Here is a 24,842-nt window from a genome sequence, read left to right as displayed (position 1 = left end):
CAGTGCACCATCCCTTCTTTGTTAAATGCCCCCAAAAGCCCCACTTTCTCTTGCTACCATTTGGTCACTGCTCAGGACCAGTAGCTGAGAAATTTGCAGCTTGAGGGACAGCTGTGGATGTGCCAATGAAGTGGAGCATCCAGCTGTTTCGGAGGCAGCCAGATACATAATTAATGTTTTCTCATTAATGAGTCCCTACTCTGGATTTAGAGTAGAGGACTGGCACAGCCTGATCCCTGGGGTGTCCTCTCCACTGCATGGGGCTGGAGAGGACATGCTTTTCCTCTCTGCATGGAGCCAGGGAGAGCAAGGCAGCCCTCATGCAGATGTGCAAATGGAGAGGGAGCAGGTGTCACCAGGGGCTTGCCTCGTCTCGCCAGTGCCATGCCAGGCCGCTGGAATGTGGCTGCTCCCTGTCCCCAGAGAGCAAACGTGACCTCACATATCACAGGGGGGACAGGAGATGGGGCAGGGTGTGAGCCTTTGTGCAGTATCTTGTATCACTTACGGCAGCTTAAGCTTTCCTAGTTGCTGTGGCAGCATAATACTGGCTATAATTAAGGACAAACAAAGAGTGTGTGCTTTAGGTATATCCCATTTCACGTTAGCCCGTGAGGAGGATAAATTAGGAGATAAGCCTGAATTTATTAGGCTTTGTTCTTGGAAGCACAAATGACTCTGAGGACAGCGTGTTTAACAGCAGAACATAGTTTCTGGTATCCCTGCTAATACAGCAGCATGCATTTACACACTGCATTATTGGTGTGTGGTGAGCCAGGCTCCCTGCTAGGAACAGCTCATCTGTGAGACTGACTGGGCAGAGATGAGACACTGAGCTGTAGTTCAGCAAAGGGAGAGGTGAGAAAATTGGAGTAGCTGAGAGAAGAGGCAAAGTGGAGTTTGGAAACAAATAGTGCTGAGTTAGAACACTACACAAAGCATGAAAAGGTCCCAAAGGCCAACAGATCTGTGGTTAGGGTATGCCTGTTGATTTTAGGAGGGTGAGGGACTGAATGATCAGCCAGGGTGGAGAGCCTGTGGTGAGGTTTTGACAGAGGGAACTGAGTGGTGACCAGATGAAACAGGACTGAGCATCTGGGAGTCGTTGCCTTGGAAGACAAAGCTCCTGTATGGAGTGTTAGGGATCATGGTATGGGAAAGATCATGCAAGACAGCAGTGTCAGAGAAATGTTTGGAAGGAGAAGCCTCTGTTGGATAGCACAGGCTGTAGGATTTGTGTGGGAGCAAGTTGGACTGTGCAGGAGGTGGCAGAATAAAGAAAGGAGGGAACCTGGTGCCAATCAGATTGGAAAGAAATGTGAAAAGGAAGAGGCAGTGAAAGAGGGGGGAAAATGGATCTAGTAATGTGGGGACCACGTGATGAGGTCAGGATTTTGGAGAGGATGTTCTAGGTCTGAACTTCAGCTTGAGAGCAGAAGCAGAATTGAGGCAGAACAGAGCACTTCCAGTGTTTTCTGCTAACCAAATACCTTAAAGATCTTTATAATTTGAGGCCACATGTGAGGAGGATTGATTTTTGTCAGCCCCGAATGCCTTGATGAATGATAACACGAGAGTTTCTGGAGCAGAAGAGGCAGCCCTCCCAGGAGATGTGGTGACTTTCTGAGCTGCTGTAGGTGATTCAGTGCAGACAGTGGTTAGAGCAGTTGGGTCTTGCATTAGCTCTATATACTGAGGCATTCTTGATGCCCATGAGAAAGAGAAAAGAAGAATAAAAGAGATGTACCCACAAATAGGGGACAATCTATGCCTTCAGAGCTACCAAGATTTGCTTTTATTTATGGGGGTAAATGGTGGTCACTGGATTTTAAACTAGGAAAAGGTCTGGAGTACTTGACTGGAACCATGCAGATATTTCTTCTTACTCTGTCTTCTCTTGGATCTTCTGCTCATCTGGACTTAATATTTTTTCCCTTAGTGGTTGTTTGGTTTTTTTTCTGTTCCTATATGACTCTTTCTTTATTTTCTCCTTCCTTGCTAGCTGAATGCACTTGACTATTCTGTTTTCCTGAGTGTATGGAATCTCACTGCTGCCTAGCTACCAGCGTCTCTCTTTCCCCTTGGATTTTTCCTTTCTTTCTGCCCTTCCTAGCTTATCAAGAGGAGCACTTCTCCTGCCTCCCCCTCAGCCCAGCCCTCCCAGTCTGCCTGCTTTTTTGGTTCCCGGACTCCTGAACACCAGCGCTTGCTCTGACTCCGTTATTTGGGGATTCTCAGCTTGGCAGCAGTGGCAGCTGCACTGGTGGTTTTTCTGCAGTGGGAATGGAGCATTCCATAGGTAAAATGATAATGGTGACTTTCCTGTGGGGATGTAATTTGACAGTTTGCACCTGTTTTGCAACTTTATTAGTGACTTTCAGACTCTTCCAATAACATATTGAACTATTTTAATACCATCTTTAAGACAGACAGACTTAGCAGGTGAAATAGTTTTAATTCAGACTGATAGTCAGTTGAATGTTTAGTTTTCGTGGCTAACCTGGAGTCACTCTAACATTCAGTTTATGGTGTGCAGGATGTGGTTTGCAGGGCAGATGGACTTTGAAGTGGCACTGTCTCTTTTCAGAGCTAAACTGCTTTGCTTGCTTATGCTTGGCGCAAAACAAGACATCCCACATCATCATTTATTACAAAAATAAAATGTCAAGCCGAAGAAATGCACCAGCACTAAAGCTGCAGTGCTTGATCAGCTGCAGGATTACTCGGATGTTTCTTTTTAATTCTCTATGAAATACTGAATTTTGGCTTTCTAAAACTTCCTTCATCCTTCATGCTGGAGAATGGAAGATGTTTCTTTTGGCGGGACATTTCAAAGAACTTAGCCAGTATCTCACTCATCATTGGTTAGTGCTGCTATTGGGTTTGCTTTCTGCTTTGTTTGGCTTTTTGTGTCCTCAGTGTTGGAGCTCACTTATTAAGAACACTTGCCCTTTGGAGGAAGAGACTCAATGGATGTTAATCAGCATATCATAAGTATAATCTAAATGGTATTAGTGAAGCTTTCTGGACTTCAGGGCAATCTTCAGAATATCATTTACTAATGTGTCTCAAGCAGGTCTTCAGGAGTTGCTCATTTTTACTGAAATTTGAAGTTAACATCTTTGGGTCAGAAATATTCAGATCTCTCCATCTGCAGTGATGGAAAAACATGCATCTCAGATTTTCCTTTTAAGTGTTATTTTAAAGGGCGCTGCAGTATCAGCCTGTTATACCTCTGAGAAGTATCACTTCAGAACTGATGTCAGCTAAATAAATCATAGTAACCCTGGGTTTAGGAGCCCATGTGTCCCTCCTGTGTTTAAAAATACTCATTGTGTAGGCATACCACTTCTGTACTTGGATGATTTCCACTGCATCATTTAGTGCTGTCAGTGACCATTTAACTCACTAACAGTAGGAATAAGTAAATGCCCCCCTGAGAAGTTATTTGCTTGGCAGTATAGGTGTCAAGTCTTTGACTAAGCATCTGAAATAAAACCCAGCTGAAGTGGGAATGGATCCTCTGTGGATTTTCTAGATGTGCAATAAAATATGGAACCGAGGGAGCTGGAATTGATGAGAAAGGTATGTCTGTGGGGATGGTGTGTTGGGTCAAAGGAAGGTAACAGGAAAATGTAATCCACCTCTATTGTAAAGAAGGCTATATATTCACAGATACTAATTTGTATTCAGACTGCTGCATGCAATCAGGAATGTGGAAATACTGAATTTCCCCCTCGTTTGGTCCTTCTCTTTCCTGTCAGATATTTGTCTGAATATGGTGTTTCAGACAAACCCTGGTTAGCCATGTCATGTATTTTATCTCTCGTCTTTTCCACTTGCAAATACCTCTACCTCTTCCCTGGAGCAGCCTAAATGAGTAGAATGGTGTTTGTACACCGGGAGCTGATACTACAAAGCAGAATTTTAAGTAATCAATATAAGTGTTACCTAAATAGTGAGGGGCTTGTTAGCACTGGTGTTTCAGTTGCATTACTTTGTAGTTTTAAAAATGTTTCTCTTACTTTTTCTTGACAGAATACAAATAAGACTAGAATTCTATTTTGCTCAACCTGACTCTTTCATGCATCTGTGTCTGGCAAATAAGTCCAACTTCTTTTTTTTGCCCAAGGAGTGAGCTCAGATTGATGTGGTTCTGCCTGCTTTAGCTCAGTTAGCTCATGAAAAGGAGTGGGGAAATATTGCTGGCATTCAGGTAGCTGTATTTTCAGTACATAGCTATCCAGGCAGTGTGCAGCCTGGGAACTGACATATTTCTGTATTAGGTGTTGACAGTCTTGCTTACTTAAAGATTAATCTCCACAGGTTTTCAGCAGTTTGTCATATGGTACAGTTGTAAACAGCGAGTGTGGAAGTGCAGCAATATGTTCATCTGCTCTTGCTTTGTTTAACATCATTAGTGAGCAGAGCTGGAAATGGTGTGTGGCAGGCTGCTGTGACTAGCTGTTATTCTTTTATATATATATATGTTCAGTTCCTGAACACTGGTTCTGGCTGTTGAAGCAATGTTCTTTGGCCAGAAAAATGTCTTCAATCTAAAAGCTGAAGAGAACATGGAAGTGACAATTTTGTAGCAGCTCAGAAGCTGCTGATTTGGGAGAACAGGAAAAATGGTTGGAGTGCAATTGTCAGTGCTCATGGGGATCTGCCCTTGGATGTTTCTTACACTTGGGCAAAAATTACAGAGAAGTGTGGTGAAAATTTCTTCTTGGACACCTTATTCAAATTGCTTGAAGATGGGCTAGATTGGTTGCTTCTGTTAAATTAATGAACAGCTGAGTGGAAGGAACACCTCTTGGGTCTCTACAGCATGAGGGAGCTCTTCTGATGTCAGGAGTACCTTGCAGGTTTGTTTTAGCTTCTCATCTTCTGGAGATTGTTTTGAGTTTATCCCAAAGTGGCTTTGCCTGGCCTTTCTGTACTGTGCCTGAATTCAGGTGAGCCTTGATTTTTGCACACTGATGCACAAGACCTTTATTCCATACTTTATGAAATTGTGAATAGAGTTGGGGGAAAGCAACAAGGATGGTCAGAAATCAAGGAAACCTGACCTATGAGGGGAGGGTTAGTAGGATTGGGTCTTCTTAATTTGAAATGAGAAGACTGACTAGGGTGTGGTAGTGATTTTCATCCAGGTACCAGCTGCTATGGAGAAAGAAATAAGCTCCTCTGCATGTCTGCTGGTGTGGTGGGGGAAAAATAAGGAATGGGAGACATGAGATGTGAATTTACTAAGAGTAGTTAAAAACTGTCTAGTAAAAAAGTGTGAGATGATGATGTTCCTAATATGTCAACACTGCTGATTTTTATTTCTGCCTTGCTGATTTTAATAAGAGATAGTAACAGAAAATTACAAGGTCGAAGTGAGAGGCTGAAATTCAAGTCTGAATTGCAAGATTATGCTATGTGCATGAGGCAAGGCATGAACTTTGTCTCTAATTGGAGATACTTGCTCTCACAGTGCTGGTGAGGTAACATCCTCGAAATATCAAATGTGGTTTAACATTTTGGCATGTTTCAGAATAATGGGCTCCTATTGAAACTTTATTACCCTCACCCATTATAAAAATGCCATTGTTTGAGGTTGTGCATTGTGATCCAGATGAACTAATTATTTATTGAGGAAGTCAAAACACAGAAATAAGGAACATTAATTGTTTGTTCTTCCTGGCAGTGCTTCTCAGCAACATTACTGGGACAGCTAAGCAAACAAAGCTTTGGTGCAAAACTTGTGTTATGGTATGAAATGGGGGAAAGTGTTTATGTCCATTTACATCCATCACAGGAACCTAGTAAGCTTGGGGGAGGAAGAGACTGTACCCTCAAAGTTTATCATATGCTTTGTAAGTGGCTCCTTGGACAAAATTTACTATAGAAATACAGATGGTGTTTGTCCTTTCCAAACCTTCATGATGCATTTAGACATTCCTGGTTTTATCTTTAAAAATGTGGTTTTTGGATCACATTTTGTTTTCCAAGGCAAATGCTGTTGATGGAAACAGATACCTTCTTGGTTTTTGATTTTGCTTGGGGTTTTGGGTAGCAACTGCATTTTTTTTTTCATTGTGCTATCTTTCTAATTTTTGAAGCACAAATCAAAAAGCAATAGCAATAAAAATAATAATGCCAACCAAGTTTATCCTGTGAGTTGTGGAAGGCTTGGGACAGGGTGCTGGAGGATGTATTGTAGGACATCCGTCTATTTGTTGCCTGTTTTGATGAGTGATTAAGGAAACAATAACTGGAACTGCAGATAGGATGGCAGGCTGTGACTTTCCCACTGCTTCCTTTGGAACTGATTGGCAGCAGGAAAAGACTGGGATATTGGTTATGTGGAGGGGATTTACACCTTGCTGAACTGAGAACTGGGAAAGTTTGGGAAAGCTTTGCTTTAAAGTCGACTGGTCCTCAGTGTAAGCCTGCATCCATAATTTCCAAACTTAGGGGATGATTCAGAATCCGGATAAAAATCACTTCTGTGATGTCTGTCAAGGTCAAACCAAAAGTCTTGAGTAAGCATACTTTTGTGTAAAGTACAAAGTTCAGGATATTTAAGGCTTGGACTGTACACTTCTTTGGCCTTGACCCTTTCAGTGAAGCCCTTCAGCATTCTCACAATATGAATAATGATAGTGATCTCTGAAAGATAAGACTGGCTAATAACACTAAAACTGTTAATATTTAATGAGTCATGTTGAAATGAATGTGCAGAAGTTTTCTTTTATTGTTCTTGACAGTGGAGCTTAATAATGGGAAGCAGGACTCCCAGTTCTATTTCTGACTTGTGGTAGTTTGTCCATAAATGTATTGTGTCCATGAACTCCTCTGCCTTTATCTCAGTTGACCCATTTATAATAAGCATGTGTGCCAAAGTATATTTCATAGCTCTCTTCCTTCTGAAGGTTAATTAAATTCACAGAGTTTTAAGCAAAAATTTTATAACTTTGCATAGTTACGAAAGTTTCAAATCTAATTTTCTTTTTTTGTGGAGAAATTATGCTCAGAAGGAGTGCTTTAGGGATTTAAATTGTGCTGTTTACTTTCTCAGCTGTAATGTGCAGAATGTGTGCAGGGAGTGTAAGCTAGAAGCAGCTTGCTGTACATCAGAATATCTGAAATGTCATGCTAACAACATAGGCAGAATTTAAAATTAAAAATGGCATGGCTTTTTCAATGAGCAGGCTTTGTAGCTACTGTTGTTACACAGTTTTGTTCCCTAGGTGCTGAGCATTATGTAATTGTTCTGGCTGTGGTTTTCCTCACTGGTCTCATCCATGCATGGCAGAAAACCTAGTAATCTGTAAATTGTGTGGGGGAAAGAGCAGGTTAGAGACTGCCCCTTGTCATTTGATATTTGAGTGCCCCTGCATGTGCCATATATTAGTTTTATTTTCTACTGTGACGCCTAGCTATGAGGAAAGAACTCTCCAGAGCATCTTAAAAGACATCTTCTATTAAAGAGGGAAAGAGTTAAACAAAATGCAGACAGTAGATCTCACAGCTGGAGGTAAAAGCAATATACATGGATGTCTCTCATGCTTTAATTGGAAGAGAAGAGTAAGAGCGTGGGGCTTAGTTTCCCTTGAAAGTGTTTTGTAGAAGAGTGGTTGTGAAGGCTGGATGGGGAAAGAGAAGATTGGTGAAAAGGGTAAATTTCTGTCAGAGCTATGACAAATGTTTGGCACATGCCTGGAGAAGCAAATGGCTGTAATGCTTAAGTTTTGTGTAGCATTCCCTAAAGGTCGTAATTTTCCCTTTGAGGAAACAGAAGTTGATATTGAACAAACTCAGACAGCCCATTGTGGTGCTGGAGGAGTGTGTGAGGGCCTCCTGTGCACGAGTAAATTTGAGGAAAAAAAAATTCAGGCAATGTACATGGCACCAAATTAGGCTTCCTACAGAAAGTGATCTGGTATGAGCTTGAGTTCTGTCTTTCTGGTGCCAGGCAAAAATGACCTGGTTTAGCAGAGCTTTTCAACCCTGTCTCCATGGGACAAATTCCCCTCAAGAAAAGGAATTCTGGAGAAAAGACACAACTGAAAACTTAAGTGTAAATTCAGAAATGTGTTGTTGGATAAGGACTGCAGCAAGTCCAGCACTCTGGAGTGTCTCAGGGCCAGCTCCATGTAAATGCAGCCTCTCATGAATTTAACTGAAGTAAAGAGGTTTCTGAAGTTAGATTTTATTTGATTTATTTGTGCCCATGTTCAGACCAGCTTGGCCTATATTTTGGCCTAATGAGTAGGTGGCTGGGATGCCACCAAGTGTATTGTTTGTTCTGCAGGAAGCACATAGGGATTGATGAGTGTTTCTGTTGTGCTCTTTGCCTGGACTGTCCAGGAGCCCAAGCAAAGCATGTGAAAGGGGCTGCCCAACTGGCTTTTTGTTAAAGAACTGACTCTGCTTTTTATAGGAGCTGGGGATAACAATTACTTGAATTCATATTCAAAGTCTGCAGTTTGATAGTGATGTTTTGTTTTGCCTAAATTGCCCTATGCTTTCAATTAGATCCTTACCCTTTCCCTCTTAGAAAAAAAACCCCAAAACAATAAACAAAATCAAATCCAGCAAGCTGTTTGATACTGCTTTTACAAGTTGTCTGAGGTGTTCCAGCTCCAGAAATAACCTTATTTTAATGACAGGCAAAGCCATTCTTGCATTCAAACACAGAGAGGTTGTAATTAAGCTTCGTGCACTGTTACCTGACAAGAGATGCTTTTTGAGTGTGAACCACACACATCATTGTTAGTGCAGTTGGCTGGTTGCCCATCAAAGCACTGATTATTTTCTACAACAGCTACTCCAGTTCCCCTGCTTTCAGCTTCCTGTTATCTTACATGGACATCAACAGTCCCTTTGCCAAATTTCTTAGTAAAATCATCGCCCTCCAGACTCACAGGAAAAGGATTTATCAGCACTACAGCAGTTAATTGCTTTAGGTAGCATGTGCCACTGTCCTTTGAACAGTGGAGGTGCAGGAAGGTTACGCATGCTGTCAAAGGAAACCAGTTTGAAAGTGGTTCTGTCTTGGTGCAGAAGTTAAGGCAATTAGTATCAGATTCAGTATCTTGGATCAGCTTATCAGAATATCTCAGAAATGTGCTACTGAGGTATTTTAAGAAATGCTATACTTCTAAAAAGTGGCATTTTCTGTTTATTGTTTATATGCTTTGCTTAGCTTGGTCTTCTTGGGTGTAGTTACTCATTGAGTGTTAGTGCTTAGCTGCTTGAACACACAATTCCTGACTAAATTTGTCCTTTGTATCTCATTCTCTTTCATGTATGTTTCCCAGAGGAGCTCCTTCAGCCAGATCTGTTGCAGGAGTAATTATTTCATCAGGATTTAATGTATATCTTGATTGCACTTTGAAGACATTCTCTTGAGGAGTTTTTATAATTTCAACAAGGGATCATAGCATGTAAACAAGAAAATAAACATTATCTTTTGTATTAATCAACAAGACTATTAAACAATAAGCAGGATTGTTAATTGGTACTTGGAGATAGATGCTAATGACTGTCTTGAGTTCCACAATGGCAGTACCAACAGGTAGAGACTCTTTTCTGCACAGTAAAGCTGCATATAATTTAGGAGGCATTACGGTTTTAATGTGCAGCTGCAACCACAGTGAAGTTGTGCAACTGTGTTCCTGGTGTCCTGTTTCAGCATATGTTTTCATACTGAATGAAGTATTAGCAAGGGGATTTGAGATTTAGGCAGTTAAATCAGTTCTCATTGCCACCAAACCCTTGAGGTTCTGTATAAACCCCTGCTTGTGGTATTTGGCTTCGCTGTGGGATGCAGTTCCTGCTGGTTTCAGGATGCAGTAGGAGTCAAAAGCTACTTCTTTCCTCAGAGGCAAAAGTCCAGCTTGTTCCTCAAAAGACAGTGCCTTTGGACTCCCTCTGAGTTTGGAACTAGAGCCTCATTTTTTCATCACATGAATCTTTGTCTTTCTCTAAATACTGAATTGTTTGTAGAGGGAGAAGGAAGCATGTAGGGGGTCTGCATCTCTAGAAGTTGAAAAGTTCAGGAGTTTAACACACAAGTTTTGGAATTTAGAGAAAAAAGACTGGGAATTTTGGAGATCTGTTTTGAGAGTCCTGCTGTTGTACTAACTAGCTGTCTGATTTTGACTCAAGTGTCCAGTTTTGCTCCTCAGACACAGCCAGTTCTTTGTACTGTTGCTCATTTGAAGCCAATAGTGCAGCTGGAAGAAACTCTGCAGCCCTTCTGCTCTTGGTGTTAGTTTTTGTTTCTAACCTACAATAAATGTAAGCAAAGGAACAGTTTCCCTCTCTGATCAGCTTACTGAGCTGATTAAGCCTGAGACTGGCTGACAATGGTTATAAGATTTGTAGCAAGGTTGGGGTTCTAGATTTACCCTTAATTTGTTATGACAGGAAAACAATGTCTTGGTTTCTCCATGGGTCTGTTGCTTGTAATACTGTACAGATGCTAGGGTCAGTTTGATCTCACTGAAATGTACTTGGAGATCTTGGGCTGAAAGACTTGATGAAAATATAGTCACTGTATAAAGATACTTAGTAATTTGTTCAAAGTGACAAGCTCTTATATTGCAACCATGGACCCAAAAGACCTGCCAGCATCAGTAGTGTGGTCTCAGCATGTCCAAAGATGCTGGCAGTGGGACACCTTGTGCTTTTGCTGCTCCAGTAGTAATTCAAAGTAATGCTAAGAGGTAACAATTTGGACACTTTTATGATATTTATCTATGGATGGACTGTCTACTGACAGTCTTGGGGTCGGATCACACATGTCTTTTTTCAGGTGGTAGAGCTCTCCTTGACTTTGAGAGAACTGAGATTTCACCCTCATTGCCATGTCTAGTTGCTCAGCATGTGCTTGCTAACATATATATTTTATTCTGCTTAAAATAATCACTTTGCAGGATGAATTTTATTTTCCCATGTGAGTTTTGATGTAGGGAAAAAGTTTCTGTTTTGGTTCCTTGCTATATTGTTTGGTGTGGCTGATGGGGAATAGCAGAAAAAACAGATTTTGTTCCTATTTTTATTCACAAGGAAGAATGTTGCAATTTTAATTGTATGTTCTAATTTTTCCTCCTTCATCTTTTATGTTTTGAAATTATACATTTCAAAAGCAGGATCATTATCATTCAGCACATTAAAGCGTGTCTTTTAAATAGCTTTCCATTTTAATGTGAAAGAATGGAATTGGGGAGGAAAAACCAATCTGTCTTGAAGAAAATTTTCTGTTATCTAAGGATTGTCTGTGCAGCCAACAGGAGAGGATCTTGAGCTCAGCTGACTTGGAGTACTATCCTCTGCCTTGAGTAACTTGCAGAGTACAAAGAACCACTTTCATAATGTTATCACCAGCAAAGTCCATCTGGTTCTGCCAGTGACAAGGGAAATTATTTCAGCTTTTTATTACATCAGTGAGATGTTAGTTTTTTAGGATTCAGATGTCAGGCTGTTGGGGGATAGAAGGGCAAGTTAGATTATAATTGAAATTCTGTTTGCGGAGAAATTAACTGAATATTTTGCCAGTAATTTTTCTACCCATATTTCCTTTATTAGTGTCATGATGGCTTGTCCTTATGAAATCAGATTAGAATGCAATGACTTGATTTGTTAAGCAGGCAGTGATGACAATGAGCATCTGTTTGTCTGGTTCAGATTCCTGTTAACACCTAAGTAACATTGTCCCTTTTTGCTATTACTTTTATACAGAGCAGCACAGAAGCTTAACCTGTCTTCGAAGAGAAAGAAATGCCATCCACCCCTGCCACACACACATGACTTCTCTATTTATGCTACTAACTTTAGTGGCATCCTGCAGCTCTGTCCTCCCCCAGCACCACCCTGCCTTCTGAGAGCTGTGTCCAAAATCAAGGACAACCCTGGCATTGGAAAGGTAACTTTGGATTTCAATATTTTAAAGTATTTTTCTAGACAAATCTTAACCAGGCTGGAAGCTTCTGGCCTAGAACAGAGCTGGATAGACTCAAGAAAAGGGTCTTGGGATAGAGAGAGCCATGTCATTTTGAATGTGCCTGAGTGCTGTCATCTCCTGTGGACTTTGCAAAGAGTGAGAGACAAAATTTCCTTTGACATTCAGACCCACTGGTCCAAACCCAGTGCCCATACAGGCTTCTGCTGTGGAAAAAGAAGTCTCTGTGGTGCCAGCAGGACTCAGGCACTGGTGCTGTCTCTCTGCTGAGGTTAAGGAGATATGCTGAGGGAGCTTTGTTTCCCTCTGCTTCATATGTCATTGTGAGAGTATGGAAATGGAGTAGCAGTCTTGCCAACTTAGGAAATGCAGCACCTTTGAAATTAAAAAATTCTTGCTAAGTTTATCTAAAATTAATTAAAATACAACCCAATTACTTGGAGCTTTATTCATATTTATAACTGTTTAATCACCCACACAACAGAGTCTGAATACTTATTTACATAGGTTACAAGAGATTGGTGTTTGAAGATAGAATTGAAGTATGTAATGTGCACAGGAGAGCTGAAATATGCAACTAGAGTAACTATACAAATCAGCATTAACATAAAGAGTTTGTCAGCCTGAATACCTGGAGCTGACACTTGCTCACAGAGAATATTCTGTATTTCCTGAGTTTGTGCTTAATGGAAAATAAAGGAGTAATTTGGGGTATTTTAAGCAGATGGAAAGTCACAGAGGAACATAGATTGTTTTTTTTTCCTCCTGCTTTTCCAGTGTCTTAGAAAAGAGGATGTAATGATGGAATGCAGTAAACCTGGAACAGGCTAGTTACCAGTGTTAATGCTCCTCAAAACCCAAAGTAGCCATCTCTGAAACACTGTGTAAGATATGCAGTACCTACTAAATGTCTCTTAACCCATTTCTCTTTTTCAACTTTATAAATATCAGTGTTTGTCTTAAAAAAAACCCCCTGCAGTAATACAGCTTTTTCTAAAAATTATGAGTCAGCACAAATGAAATTTCATGTGTCTGAGTTCTTAGAACTTGTGATCTAAGGACAAGTGTCACTCCTCTGTAGGTGTTTTTTAGTACTAAAAATTCATAGTTTCACCTTTCCTGAGCAATGCCAAACAGCTTTTGGTAGCATTTAGCTCACTATGCCTTACCACTCACCATTATTTCTCCATTACTCATCAGCTTGTGCTGATCAAGATTTACTCTGCTGGTATGTCATGATGAGGGTGACTGGAATAAAGTAATTACTTTTCTTCCTCACTGCTTAAAGTATCACAGCAGTAGAGAGAACAATCAGTAAACACTAGTGGTTGTTCTGTGGTCCTCTGTTAACATCAGTCTCTCTTCTGACAGCTTTTTACTTTACACTCCTCCTGGTTATCATTTTCCCTGACTTTTTCTTGCAGCCTGTCCAATAATGAATGTGAGATACCCATATGGAACAGAATCAGCGATGAATTCTGAAGTCACTTTTTCCTACCACAGCATCTGTGGCTGTGGTTGGTACTCTCTGTGGTTTGGGTGATCATTCCCATGTCAGCAGTGTCCCTCACTGCTACAGGGTGGGTACAGAGGGTTAAGCAGCTGGTGGGGCAGCCTTTTCCTCCCTCACCTCTGAGGAGTTGTGCTTGTGGGAGAATGAAAAATAGAAGTAACAAACTGGCAACCCATGCTGTGTTCAGGATGCTTCGATGAGAGGAATGTGCCTCCCTTTATGAATAAATGAAGAGATGAATGATATGCCAGCTGTGCCAAAATACTATTTATTCTACACAAGTAGTGCCTGAATACTACAGTGACTAATTATGGTTTGTACTGACACATTCTGTGCAGTCCCATTTCTCTCATAAACTCACTGGAGGCTTAGAGTAAAGAACATGTTGAGGCATTTACAATGGCAAATATGACTGGCTTTCTGTATTGTCTCTGCAATGGTAATTCTTAACATTTTTTTCATCCACTGATACTCAGGGTTGGTTCGAAATATTGTAAGAGATACAGAAACAATATGGAAAATATAGAATTTTTGGGGCCAATGGAGAAGTAAGAGTTATTCTGAACTGGATGATGGGACAGTTGAATCTAAGGAACTGACTGAAAGTAGCACCTGGACTATCTTGTGTTGACTATCTTCTGTGTGACTATCTTCTGTGGTGTCAGGAACTGAACAGGTCCTGTCACTGGTTGTGGGACCTTGTCTTGAACATTTGAGCATGACAGACATTTGGGGTAAGGAAGAGGCTTGAGTTCTTTCTTTTCATAAGCTGCAGCAAATGCAGTTACTATGCATTGTGAGCACTCCTGGGTGAGGCAGGAATTTGGAGAGATCATGATGGCCAGTTCTTGCACTCAGTTATTGATTATTTGAGCCCAAGATCTAAATTTGTTCTTAATTTCACATCATCTTCTTCATGCGTATCCTCCACTTCTTCTGCAGTGAAATTGCTATGCACCTTTTATGGTTGAATACATTTGTTATTAGAGATTTACTGCAGCAGAGGGCCCTTAAATGTCTTTTGCAATTTGTATTTATAATTTCTCACTGTTTCAAGTATTCTTCTGGAAGGTGGAAAATAAATGTCTTATTAATTTCTTTTACATTTCAGAAATACCAATTTTTTTCTGCTTTTAATAATTTCAGCAGCAGTGTGTGAATACACTTTCAGCTTGTCCTGTGATACAAATCTTTAATTAAGCTTTTTTGCTTAATTTTCTTTAGTAAGATTGCAAAATGTTATACACACTCACAGGTGCTTGCAGGGGTTGTCAACATGCAGGAATACCAAGCAGGAAAAAGTTGAAAAAAAAGCAACAATTTAGAACAGTAGCCCTGCCTGGGACCTGTGTTTCATATAATCATCAGTAATCAAACTATTGCACAAAGGAAGATCTCACTATCAATTCAAACTGGATGCTGAAAGGAATTTTGCACACTACTGATAAATGTTACGTAGCAAAATTCATACCTTTCTCTTGAATGTGCCAAAGGCATCAGAGTCCAAACCATTTAGTTGAATCCTACTTAAAAGGCAATGATCCAGTGCACTATGATTCTTGTAACTGAATCATTTTTGTGGTCTCTCTGGGTGTTATTAAATTTAATGTCAGAATAGTAGGAAAGACGTCTGAAAGCCATTTAATATTGTCACTGGAAAGAAGTTAGATTATGCTCAATTTCTGACATTAATGTGCTACTTAAGATAATTTATCATATTGTGGTATTAAGAAAGACATCCTTTTTACAGTGGCTGCTGTATAGCATTCTAATGTGCTATTTTTCTTTAGCATGGTGGGAAGTCTTTTTTATGCAAAATGTTATTTTCTGGGGTTCTATTCAGCTCATTTTTTATAATACTGCATCACTTACAACAGCAACTTTAAGTGCTTGTCTCTTCCAAGGATTCTGTCAAATTTTTTTTTTTATGTTAGAATGACAGAATGCTCCTATGTGAGACAATTGAAGTGGAGCATTTAGAGAGAACCTGAACTGTCAGACATGTTTCTTGGACAGGTATATGCATACTGCTCTCCATTTATGAGTTTTAGACATTCACTTCCATTTATGCTTTACTAAGCTGTAGCTAAGGTACTGCTAATATGATTTACTGATCATGCAGGGTTGTCTTAAGTGTGCTGTGTGTCCCATTCACTGGTTCTTACGATGGTTTGATGACGGATAACAAATAGGTACTTAATTTTGTCATCTTTACTGCTCCTTGTTCCCTAATGACTGAAGCGTTATTTCTGATGTAAGTCATGTATCACAGTAAGTACTTGCCTATTGATGTAGGTAGCTCTGTATCATCCAAGGTACTTGCATCCCTGCCAAAACACCTTGAGCTGCTTAAACAAAAATGTGGAAAAGTGAAATAAAAATACAAAAGTTCTTGTACTTTGTTTTCACCTTGAAAAAATGAAATAGTTTTCCTTCATGTTTTCTGAGAGTACCAAATCAATTCTTTTTTAGCAGAGTACAATATAGAAGTGATTTTTTTTTCTTTTTTTGTTTTAGGTTTTCCCATGGGAGCTAGATGGTCTATGCTAGCATGGCAATTTTGCATATAAATTTACCATCCATTGGTAGTGGCAGTATATGAAAGGCTTGTAAGAACCACCCACGGTAAACCAATTTAGCAAGGGTTATATATCTGTCAGTTACAATTAAATCCATGAAAAATATTGGCTCTGAACAAGGACTTTCGTAATTTGTTTTACACTGTATTTGAAAAATGAGTGATTTCATTGGAAAATGGTCTTTATTCAACAGAATGTGAATTCTTCGTAATTTCTTGGTGAGAAATCTTAATTCAGAATGGTGGGTGTCTAAACATAGTTATTTAATTAACCTGCTGTTACACGCCATTTTGTGAACATTGGACAAAATTAACTTCCTGGCTGCACGATGCCTGTCAAGGATGCGTGTTTCTAGGGAATATTTAGTGTCCGTTCAAATTTGTTATAATGACATTTATTGCTAAAGACCAAATTGCTTGCTCATTTAGGGATTATGATACTGCTGTAATGCAGAATATGACTAGCATTTTTAAAATGGATTCCAGTATAGTGCCAGCACCTTCCCAAAATACAGAGGGTCTATTTTAGTAAAGGAGGATTGAGCACATATATTTTAAAAATTTACATGCTTTTTAATCCATTCCTTTTATTTTTTTCCTTCTCATTATGTCTAATGTGAAACTTGACAACTATATAAGCATCAGATGCTAACAAAGCATCACTACAAAAACATAAACACTGCACATCCATTGATTTCAAAGGAGGTACCATATGTTACAGTTATGCCTGTGCTAGCATACTTGGCTAGGTCAGGATCCTAATTTCCTCAACATTCAAAATGCCATGGAGTCTAGTCATTACCTAGTGAATTACTGGAGTCTTCTCTGTCTATGAGTCTGTCCCTAATTAAACTGTGTGGAGTGTTTGGCACCCTCCACTGAAAGATGAATGACCAATTTTCTAAGACATCTATATATATATACAGATATATATATATATATATATATATATGTGTGTATGTATATATAAAAAATACTTTTTGTGTTTGTTGCCTAAAACAAGTAGTACAGGTCCATGGTAGTCTCAGGAACCGAATTCAAATAATTTGGTTCTTTAAGTGTGAGATGGTCCTTCCCCTTTCTCTGGTCTCATAGTTTAAAGCCTTTCCATCTCTCCTGCTTATGGGGTAATAATTTGTGAGAACCTAATTGTCAGTCTCCTGGATGTTTCTGTCTAGAATTATGTAGGATTGTGTCATCCTCTCTGTTGATCAGTGGCTCTTTTCTCTGCATATTTAGGCTTGAACATGATTTCTTCTGGGACAACACATGCCTCACTGGTCTTGGAGTTCTGTGTTCTTTGATGTGTAGCTTTGTGATAGCTCCATTCAGTTCAGTTCCAAAATATATAGGTCTTAGTGGGTCTCAGGACTCCAACACATTACTGATATTTGAATGGATCTGAGATTCTCTAGTAATCTCATCAGATGTTTCTAAAGCTTTATGGGGTTTGACCTCAGAGTCCTCCACATAGCCTTGTGTTCCACACAGAAGACTTTTCTTTTTTCCCCCTCATTTAATTTCTTTTAGAAATCTACTCTTTTGCTGATTTGTCTTCTTAAAATCCTATATGTTTGCATAAAACTGTGTGATTTTTGTTTTTATGCTTCAGCATCCATCCCTTAGGTTTCCCCTTGCATCTCTGGAGCAAATGAATTCTAGTGGCTGTTTGCTTGTGTTGCCTTTCTTTGCCCTGACTTCCACTGTAAGTTGACAGATAAACTTTAAAAAAAAATAAAATTCTTTGATTGCTCAGAAACTTTCTCTCACCCTTGCCAGTGAAGGTTGAAATTACAGCCATTGTTGTGCTGGATGCGGGGCCTCTGACCTTATGCCACACATTTCTGGAGCTTTTCCAAATTAGCTGCTTGTTTATTTATTTTTTTGAATTCTTTCTTTTGTAATGACATATTCAAGATATATTTACCATCTTCTTTTCCCAAGCACTTTTGATTTAATAGGATTTCCTTCAGCAATTCTGCTGACCTCCTGGTTTCTGCATATACAGGAATCTGGAAAAGTTCGGTAATGGAGTGTGAACCCCCAGTGTACAGACCCCACCAGATTAGAGTCGGTTAATTAATGAGATACTTCAGTTGTTTCTATGATTTAGGCTGTCTTCAGGCACTGAGAAAAATATTAATAATGTGCAAATATTGTGATATTTATGTTTCTTTTTATTTGCAGAAATTGAACTCAAATACAAACCTAGCCTCTTTTTCTATCAACATCCTCATTAAAATAGAGCCTCTATCCAGTATTCAAAGCCTGCATGAATGTCTATGTACATGGTCTTATATCCTTCATAATTATAAACTTGCACTTGTATTTTTTTTTTTACTTTGTGTTGTTCTCTGCTTTGAAGAAGAAACAACAAATGAGGGGTGGGGGGAATTAATAATACCGACTTTTAGCAAAAAGGGTTATTCCCATCACAGGATGGATGTCTGTGTTAGCTCTCCTTAAGGAATATAAAAGTTGTGGGGTGCCTGGAGCCTCAGATAACTTTTTTGCAATCACCAATTCGCCTCCAAATGTCTTTTCTTTTGTTTCCTTGCTTTGTACAAATGTTAGCAGTAGCTGGTGCCACTGCAGTTGGAGTTGACTCCAGAAACCTGGACATGTTGTCAAATAATTGCCCACAAAAGGTGTGATCTTGAGTGGGCCTGAAATTAATTGTGCTTAATTCTAATAATTCATTTTCATAAGCAAATAAAAGAGTGCAGTCATTGCTGATTTGCTCTCTAGTTATGGGCCAAAGTTACTTTCAAATTTACAGGCCCTGTGTTATCCTGAATCCTCCCCTCCCTATAAGCCCTTGTTTCTGGATGATTTCCTGCACCACATATTGCTGTCTCTACAGGTGAGCATGCCTTTTGTATGAGAGCTAGATAAAGAGACCCAGGAGAAGCTGCAGTTAAATTGATCCTAAGGCAAGAGCCATGCTGGCTCTATAGTACTCATCCTATACTGTTTCCCTGCAGTATTAACTCCAGAAGAGCACTGGGATGAACTTCGGAGCTGAGACTATAAACCTGTCACTAAAGATTGGTCCTCAACCACAGGCATGCAGGAAGTGTGAGAAGAATAAACAGTATTACACTAAACCTTTACTTTGTACACACAGAAGCATGTGCATGCACCTGGGATCTGCCTGCTCTTAGTTTTTGCTTTTGTGAAGGGCTATGTTTGAGCAATCTTTGTGCTTGATGGCACTTCCATGAGCATTTCTGCTTTATTTCGGAGTGAAATCAGCCTGGCTCAGCACCATGAATGAGTGTGGCACATTATAACTCTACAATTACTGATAGATTTCACTTAGAGATATGTTTAGTGGCCAAGGAAATGAAATGTGAAATCAGTGTTTTTCTACTCTGAAAATCAGCTTTTGTACACAAAACACTAAAAGAGGAAGTCCCTCAAGCTGCTTTTCTCTCCCCTGTCACATTTGTCTTGAAAGCTCACTTCCATTTTAAAAATGAAGATCGCACTTGAGATCTGTTAAGTTTGGGATCTGGTTCATTATGGGAAGCTATTTTAGTATCTTTCAGCTTCAGAGAGGTCTTAAAAAGCTAATTTGTCACAAAGGGATTTTCTGAGGGTGAAGCCGTCATTGTGTTTAGGGGGAGCAATGCTCTGATGGGGTAACTTGCTGTTTAGGTCACGAGCAAACCAATTTTCCTCTAATCCAAGCTCTGGCTGCTATAATCTAATAATAGATGGAAGACAGAACAGAAAGGACTGTTTAGATAAGTGCTTTGAAAACAGCTTATGTTTTAAAATTCATTTTAATCAAGTGACCCTGATCTGGGCATTTATACTTACATATATTTATATATTTAAGTTTTTTTGGTGTTTTTTTTTTTTTTTTTTTTTTTTTTTTTTTTTTTTTTTGTTTTTTTTTTTTTTTTTTTTTTTGCCCTGGGGGAGGTTATTTTTTATGAGCACCTTGGTAGCATGTCAAGGTTGAGCTAGCAGCCTAATACACAAAGCTGGCTTCATGCAGCTTTTATGGGGAAACAGCCTTGAGTGTGTCACCTCTGATGCACTTTGCTTTTGAGGCAGCTGTTTCATTTATTTTAAGGTTTGTGCTTGTTTTCTGGGACTGTATTTTCATATTTATATTACTGTGAAAGGCGAAAGAAAAGACAATGTTGAATCAGGGGACAGCTTCAGTCAACAGGTGAAAGAATTTGCTGCTCTATTTGGTGGAGCCTCCTGCAGTATTTATGGGAAGGGTTGGTTGTTTCTTAACCTCTTTATTTGGAAGAAATGTTGGGGAAAATCTTTTAGAGCTGCTTTGTGGAAAATACTTCCATTGAGAGTGCTTGAGGGATTGTGTAGGGATGCCTGTGTGCAGCTTTCCCCCCATAGAGAGAAGGAGATGAAAGAATGGGACAGTTGAGAACTTCAGGGTTTGAATTACCTGCCCTCCCCAGCTGGTAAAGGCAGGGACAGTTCAACATGGTGCTTCCTGCTGCTCCCACATCTGCTGTGAGTCATCCTGGCTTGGCCACTGCATTTCACTGCACACACTGAGTGTAGATGTGTCTGTTGTCACCTTTTCATCTTGTCTGGTACGAGGGGCAGTCCCTGAGGGTGGCTCAGCCTGGTCTCTGCTTGTTGCCTGCATTTCACATGCTCTGCTTTGCTGAAGTAGGTTTTCAGCTTTGGTTCTTCCTTTGTCAGTATCTCTGTGGACACAGAAGTGACGGGGAAGTGCTGACTGCAAAGTCCATTTTTTTGGTAAAGACACAAAGAATGTGTTCATGGAATAAGTGCACACCATTTTAATGACATAATGTTCTTGAAATAAAGTAAGTAGGAGCCAAATTGTTCTGGCACATTTAAGGTTACATTTAACAAAAAAATTACTGAAATGGAGATTCATTCTTTGTCAGAGACAAGTGCTTTTGAACCCAGCTTCTACATGCAATATCCAGCTCAGGGCTAAAAGTGAGCCTGACTCATAAAACCATAGAATTGTTTATATTGGAAAGGATTTTCAAGATCAGTTCTAGCTGTTAACCCAACACTGCCAAGCCCAGCACTAAACCATGTGCTCTAACAGGAGTGAGTGTTTCATGGTTCAGTATTTGTGTTGCAGGAGATGAAGGTGCTGATGGGTGCTGTGGACAGTGCATGTGTAAATTGTTCCAGCTGTGGTATATTGCAGCCATGGAGGCTCTTCAACCTCCTGGTTAACTCTGGTGCTGTGAGAGTTGTCTGGTAGTTGAATAAGGAGATTATACTGTTGTTCAGCTTGTTACTGAAACATGTCATACACCCTGGAAAAAGTAATTCTCACTGAATGTTGGTTTTCTCTGAAGTCTGATCTGCAGGGCAGTTCAGAGTTGAAGTTGCACCTGTAATAGTAATTTACTTCAGTGCAAGGTGTATAAAACATGCTGGTTCTGACATGGGAGCATTTCGTAAGGATAAATGGTTGCAAGTGGGTGTGAGGCAGTATTTCACAGGTTTTTAAAGTAAGAATATGATTTCCAGGAAGCTTAAAAGAAGCAGGTGTGCAGCTGTTGCTGAATTTTCCTGAGACCCAGTCACTTGGCTCCCATAAGGTGCTTTGGAAATCACAGCTAACATGTTGGAGCTTTCTAAAGATACTGTCTCAAAACCTGTGTGTAGGATATCATAATTTGTAGTGCTACAATAGAAATGTGCCTTGTGAGAGGTTTCTTTTCAAGCTTTTTGACCTTTTAGTGGTTTGTGGTTTGGTTTTTTTTCTCCTTTTTTTCCCCCCATTAAATCTGCAACTAACCAGTAGAAGAGCCTAGCAATGACAGCATAAAGGCAACTGCCTGGGACAGTTGTAAGAGAAACACCTTTTTATTAGAATAATATGACTGAGGAATTGAAAGTTTCTAGACTTATTTCAAATGCAGTAGCTGTCTGAGCCTTGTGTTATTCAGACTGGTTTTCTGAGTGTCCTTTCAGTCACATTGAGTACTTGAAAGGCAGGAGACTAGAATTTTCTTTTCTTTGGCATCGTGTTACACCTACAGTGGATCATACTTGCAGATCAGACATTGATAAATTGAATTGGTAAAACTGGAACAGCGTCAACTGAAGAGACAAAGTGCACCTTTGAAACCTAATTAGTTCAGTGAAGACCCCAGGCTGGAAAATCTGGCTCTATTTTTGTCCCACGGTTGTTCTGACCCTCCTGAACATCACAAACAAACACATCATGGGAAGGGGAGTGGGTTTGGGAGGAATGCTTTGCATGTGTTTATCTGTAGCTGGGAACTCAAGTTGTTGCTTTCTTCTGAATCCTTGCAGGTGAAAGTGATGGTAAGGATTTGTTCCTCTCAAGGAGCACACGAAACGTCCGAATCCATGTCCTTCCTAAAGGTAGACCCACGAAAAAAGCAAATCACATTTTATGATCCAGCAGCAACTGGGCCTTCCAATGCAGGTCACAGAAGAGGTGTTGTTGCTGTCCCAAAGATGTTTGCCTTTGATGCAGTTTTCCCCCAGGACGCTTCACAGGTACTGGAGTCACTCATGTAAATCTCTTGAGTCTTCTCTTGCCTACTGCATTTGATTCCCTGAAGAGTTCCTTTTGTTTCTGGGGAATTTTATTTGAATGCCTTAATGCCTGGAAAAAACATGGTAATTAATAGACAACTGGGTAAATTCTTACATCTTCTGTTTAGCTGAGATGTAAAATTAAGGAATAATAGCTGGGGAGATAGATTTGCTGACTAAATTACCTTCTTGTGTATTCTCTTGTTGAAGAAAGGCACACAGCCAGGTTGAAATCCAGTTTTCCATCCAGCTAGGTTTTAACTCATTTGATGGGACTGAAATAAAGTCCTCCCCCACAGCTTTCAATGGGAGATAAATGTGCTTAATGTTAAACTAAATGCTGTTAGGAGGAAAGATAAAGCTAACCTCTTGGGATTGTTATACTGGAACAGGGAGCTTTTATATTATCTGCACTTTTTCCAGTTTGTTTATTCTGTGGTTTTGCTTGATTATTTTATGTTGATGGTGGTGCATGTTTTTCTTTTGGCCTGCAGAAAAGGAGCATTTATTCAGTAGTAGCCTCAGACCTGAAATCTGCTACACAGATAGGATGGCTGGTCTTTGGGAGGATTAGGGTCTGCAGTATATTCAGTGAGGTTGCACTCATGGACATCTGATAATTCTTTCTGGGGAAAATCTTTGGCTCAGAAAATAAAATCCTAGAACAGCTTTAAAAATAAGTAGTTCAACAGTGTTAGAAGAGCTACACCAAGTCTGAACTTCTGAAAAAAATTAGGGTGAAAAATACGGCACAAAGCATCCAAGGTAAAAATAGTCTATTAATGTTGAGAAAATATGACAAGGTCTCATTCATAATCCCCTCCTCAGATCTTCTCCTAGGGTTTTGTTTAACTTTTTGTGTCCCAGTCTGTAGATAGGAAAATATCTATTGAGTCTAAGTTCTAGACAAGCACTAAAGATGGAGAATGACTTCCCACACACATCTGTGCCCAAAGCACAGGTAACCACATCCAAAAGCTGTTTTTAGATCCTGCCTAAGTTCATACGGGGTCTTTGTGCAGAAGTATTCAGCAGCGATCTCAATTAGAGATCCAGAACTGTAAGTGAGGTTTTCTTACTTGTGCTGCCAGCCCTGCTGCAAGGTGGCTGGTCACAGCCTGCCTGTCTGGCTGGTTTTGGCACCAGTCCTTCAGGCTGTTGACCCCTGTTTGGGATGGCTTTTCAGTTCCTTGTAGCAGGCCTGCTAGGTAGTCTGTTGTGGTGTTTTTGGGTGATGTTGTCCACTGCAGCTCCTTCTGTGGAGGCGTTATTGCTGGAGGCAAGCTTGCTGCAAACAGAGTACCTGCAAACACAGCCTTATCATTTCACTGTAGTTACATATTTACAGCAGGGCCCTACCCTGCCCCCAGTTGCTGTACTTAATAGATCATCTTATTGTATATTTGAAACCTTCCCTGACGTGGATAAACTGGTTTTAGCACAATCAAGTATTTTAGCAAGTTCTCTTTATTGATGATGATATTTCCGCTGGAAGAGGAAAATGTGATACTGTGAAATCTTACTCAGGGATCTTAATGCATTTTCTCCTGTATGGATGTCTTTTTAATTCCTATGAGCACTCCTGAGTAGCTTAATTTCAGTGGAGTTGCTACTATTACTGAATAGCCTTGGCTAAGCTATTATACCAGCAGGAAGCCTGGTTGGATAGCATTCAGTTTGCTACATTAGTCATAGAATCAATATTCCAAGAGAATAGGTTTAATAGAATTGAAAACTATTTTAGGCTGTAGTAGCATATTTTATTATTTTTTAAGATAGCATAGTTACTAAAATAATAGAACCGATGCCATAAAAATGGGGAGAATATTGCGCCTCAAAAATATTGAGTCATTCATTTCATTACAGAAGAATAGTAAAACCCACAGCAGTATATGCTTTTTCACTTATTTGTCTCCAAATTTTCTTTCAGGCTGAGGTATGCTCTGGAACAGTAGCAGAAGTAATCCAGTCTGTTGTGAATGGTGCAGATGGTTGCATATTTTGCTTTGGTCACGTCAAGCTTGGTGAGCTCCCAAATTCGTTACAGTTAATTACTATGTCAGTCTGGTAATTACATGCTGTCAGCTCCTGGAACAATAAACCTGGAGTATATGAATAGATTAGAATTTCTTTTTAATTAGCTTTGCAAACTTATCACGGTTTATTTCTACACTGTGATTGTAAGTTTTAATTTGAAAAGGTAAAATGTAGCATCAGATTAGCTTATTCAAGAGCAAGTTTATGTA

At 39.7% G+C, this 24,842-nt stretch overlaps 1 protein-coding gene across 1 annotated transcript in view; it reads left to right on the top strand.

Moving 5' to 3' along the window:
* KIF26A (kinesin family member 26A) overlaps positions 1–24,842 on the top strand; it is a 96,299-nt gene that overhangs the window by 57,321 nt on the left and 14,136 nt on the right. The window contains exons 5-7 of the mRNA XM_083863144.1: positions 11,740–11,923; positions 22,348–22,557; positions 24,527–24,620. Of these exons, the coding sequence (XP_083719270.1) occupies positions 11,740–11,923; positions 22,348–22,557; positions 24,527–24,620 (488 nt within the window). The remainder of the gene's footprint in view (positions 1–11,739; positions 11,924–22,347; positions 22,558–24,526; positions 24,621–24,842) is intronic.

Source organism: Zosterops lateralis, assembly GCF_965231275.1.
Source record: "Zosterops lateralis genome assembly, chromosome: 6".
In the NCBI taxonomy this organism is placed as follows: domain Eukaryota; kingdom Metazoa; phylum Chordata; class Aves; order Passeriformes; family Zosteropidae; genus Zosterops; species Zosterops lateralis.
Note: the sequence above shows the minus strand (reverse complement) of the source record. Positions and strands in the feature narration are given on the sequence as shown.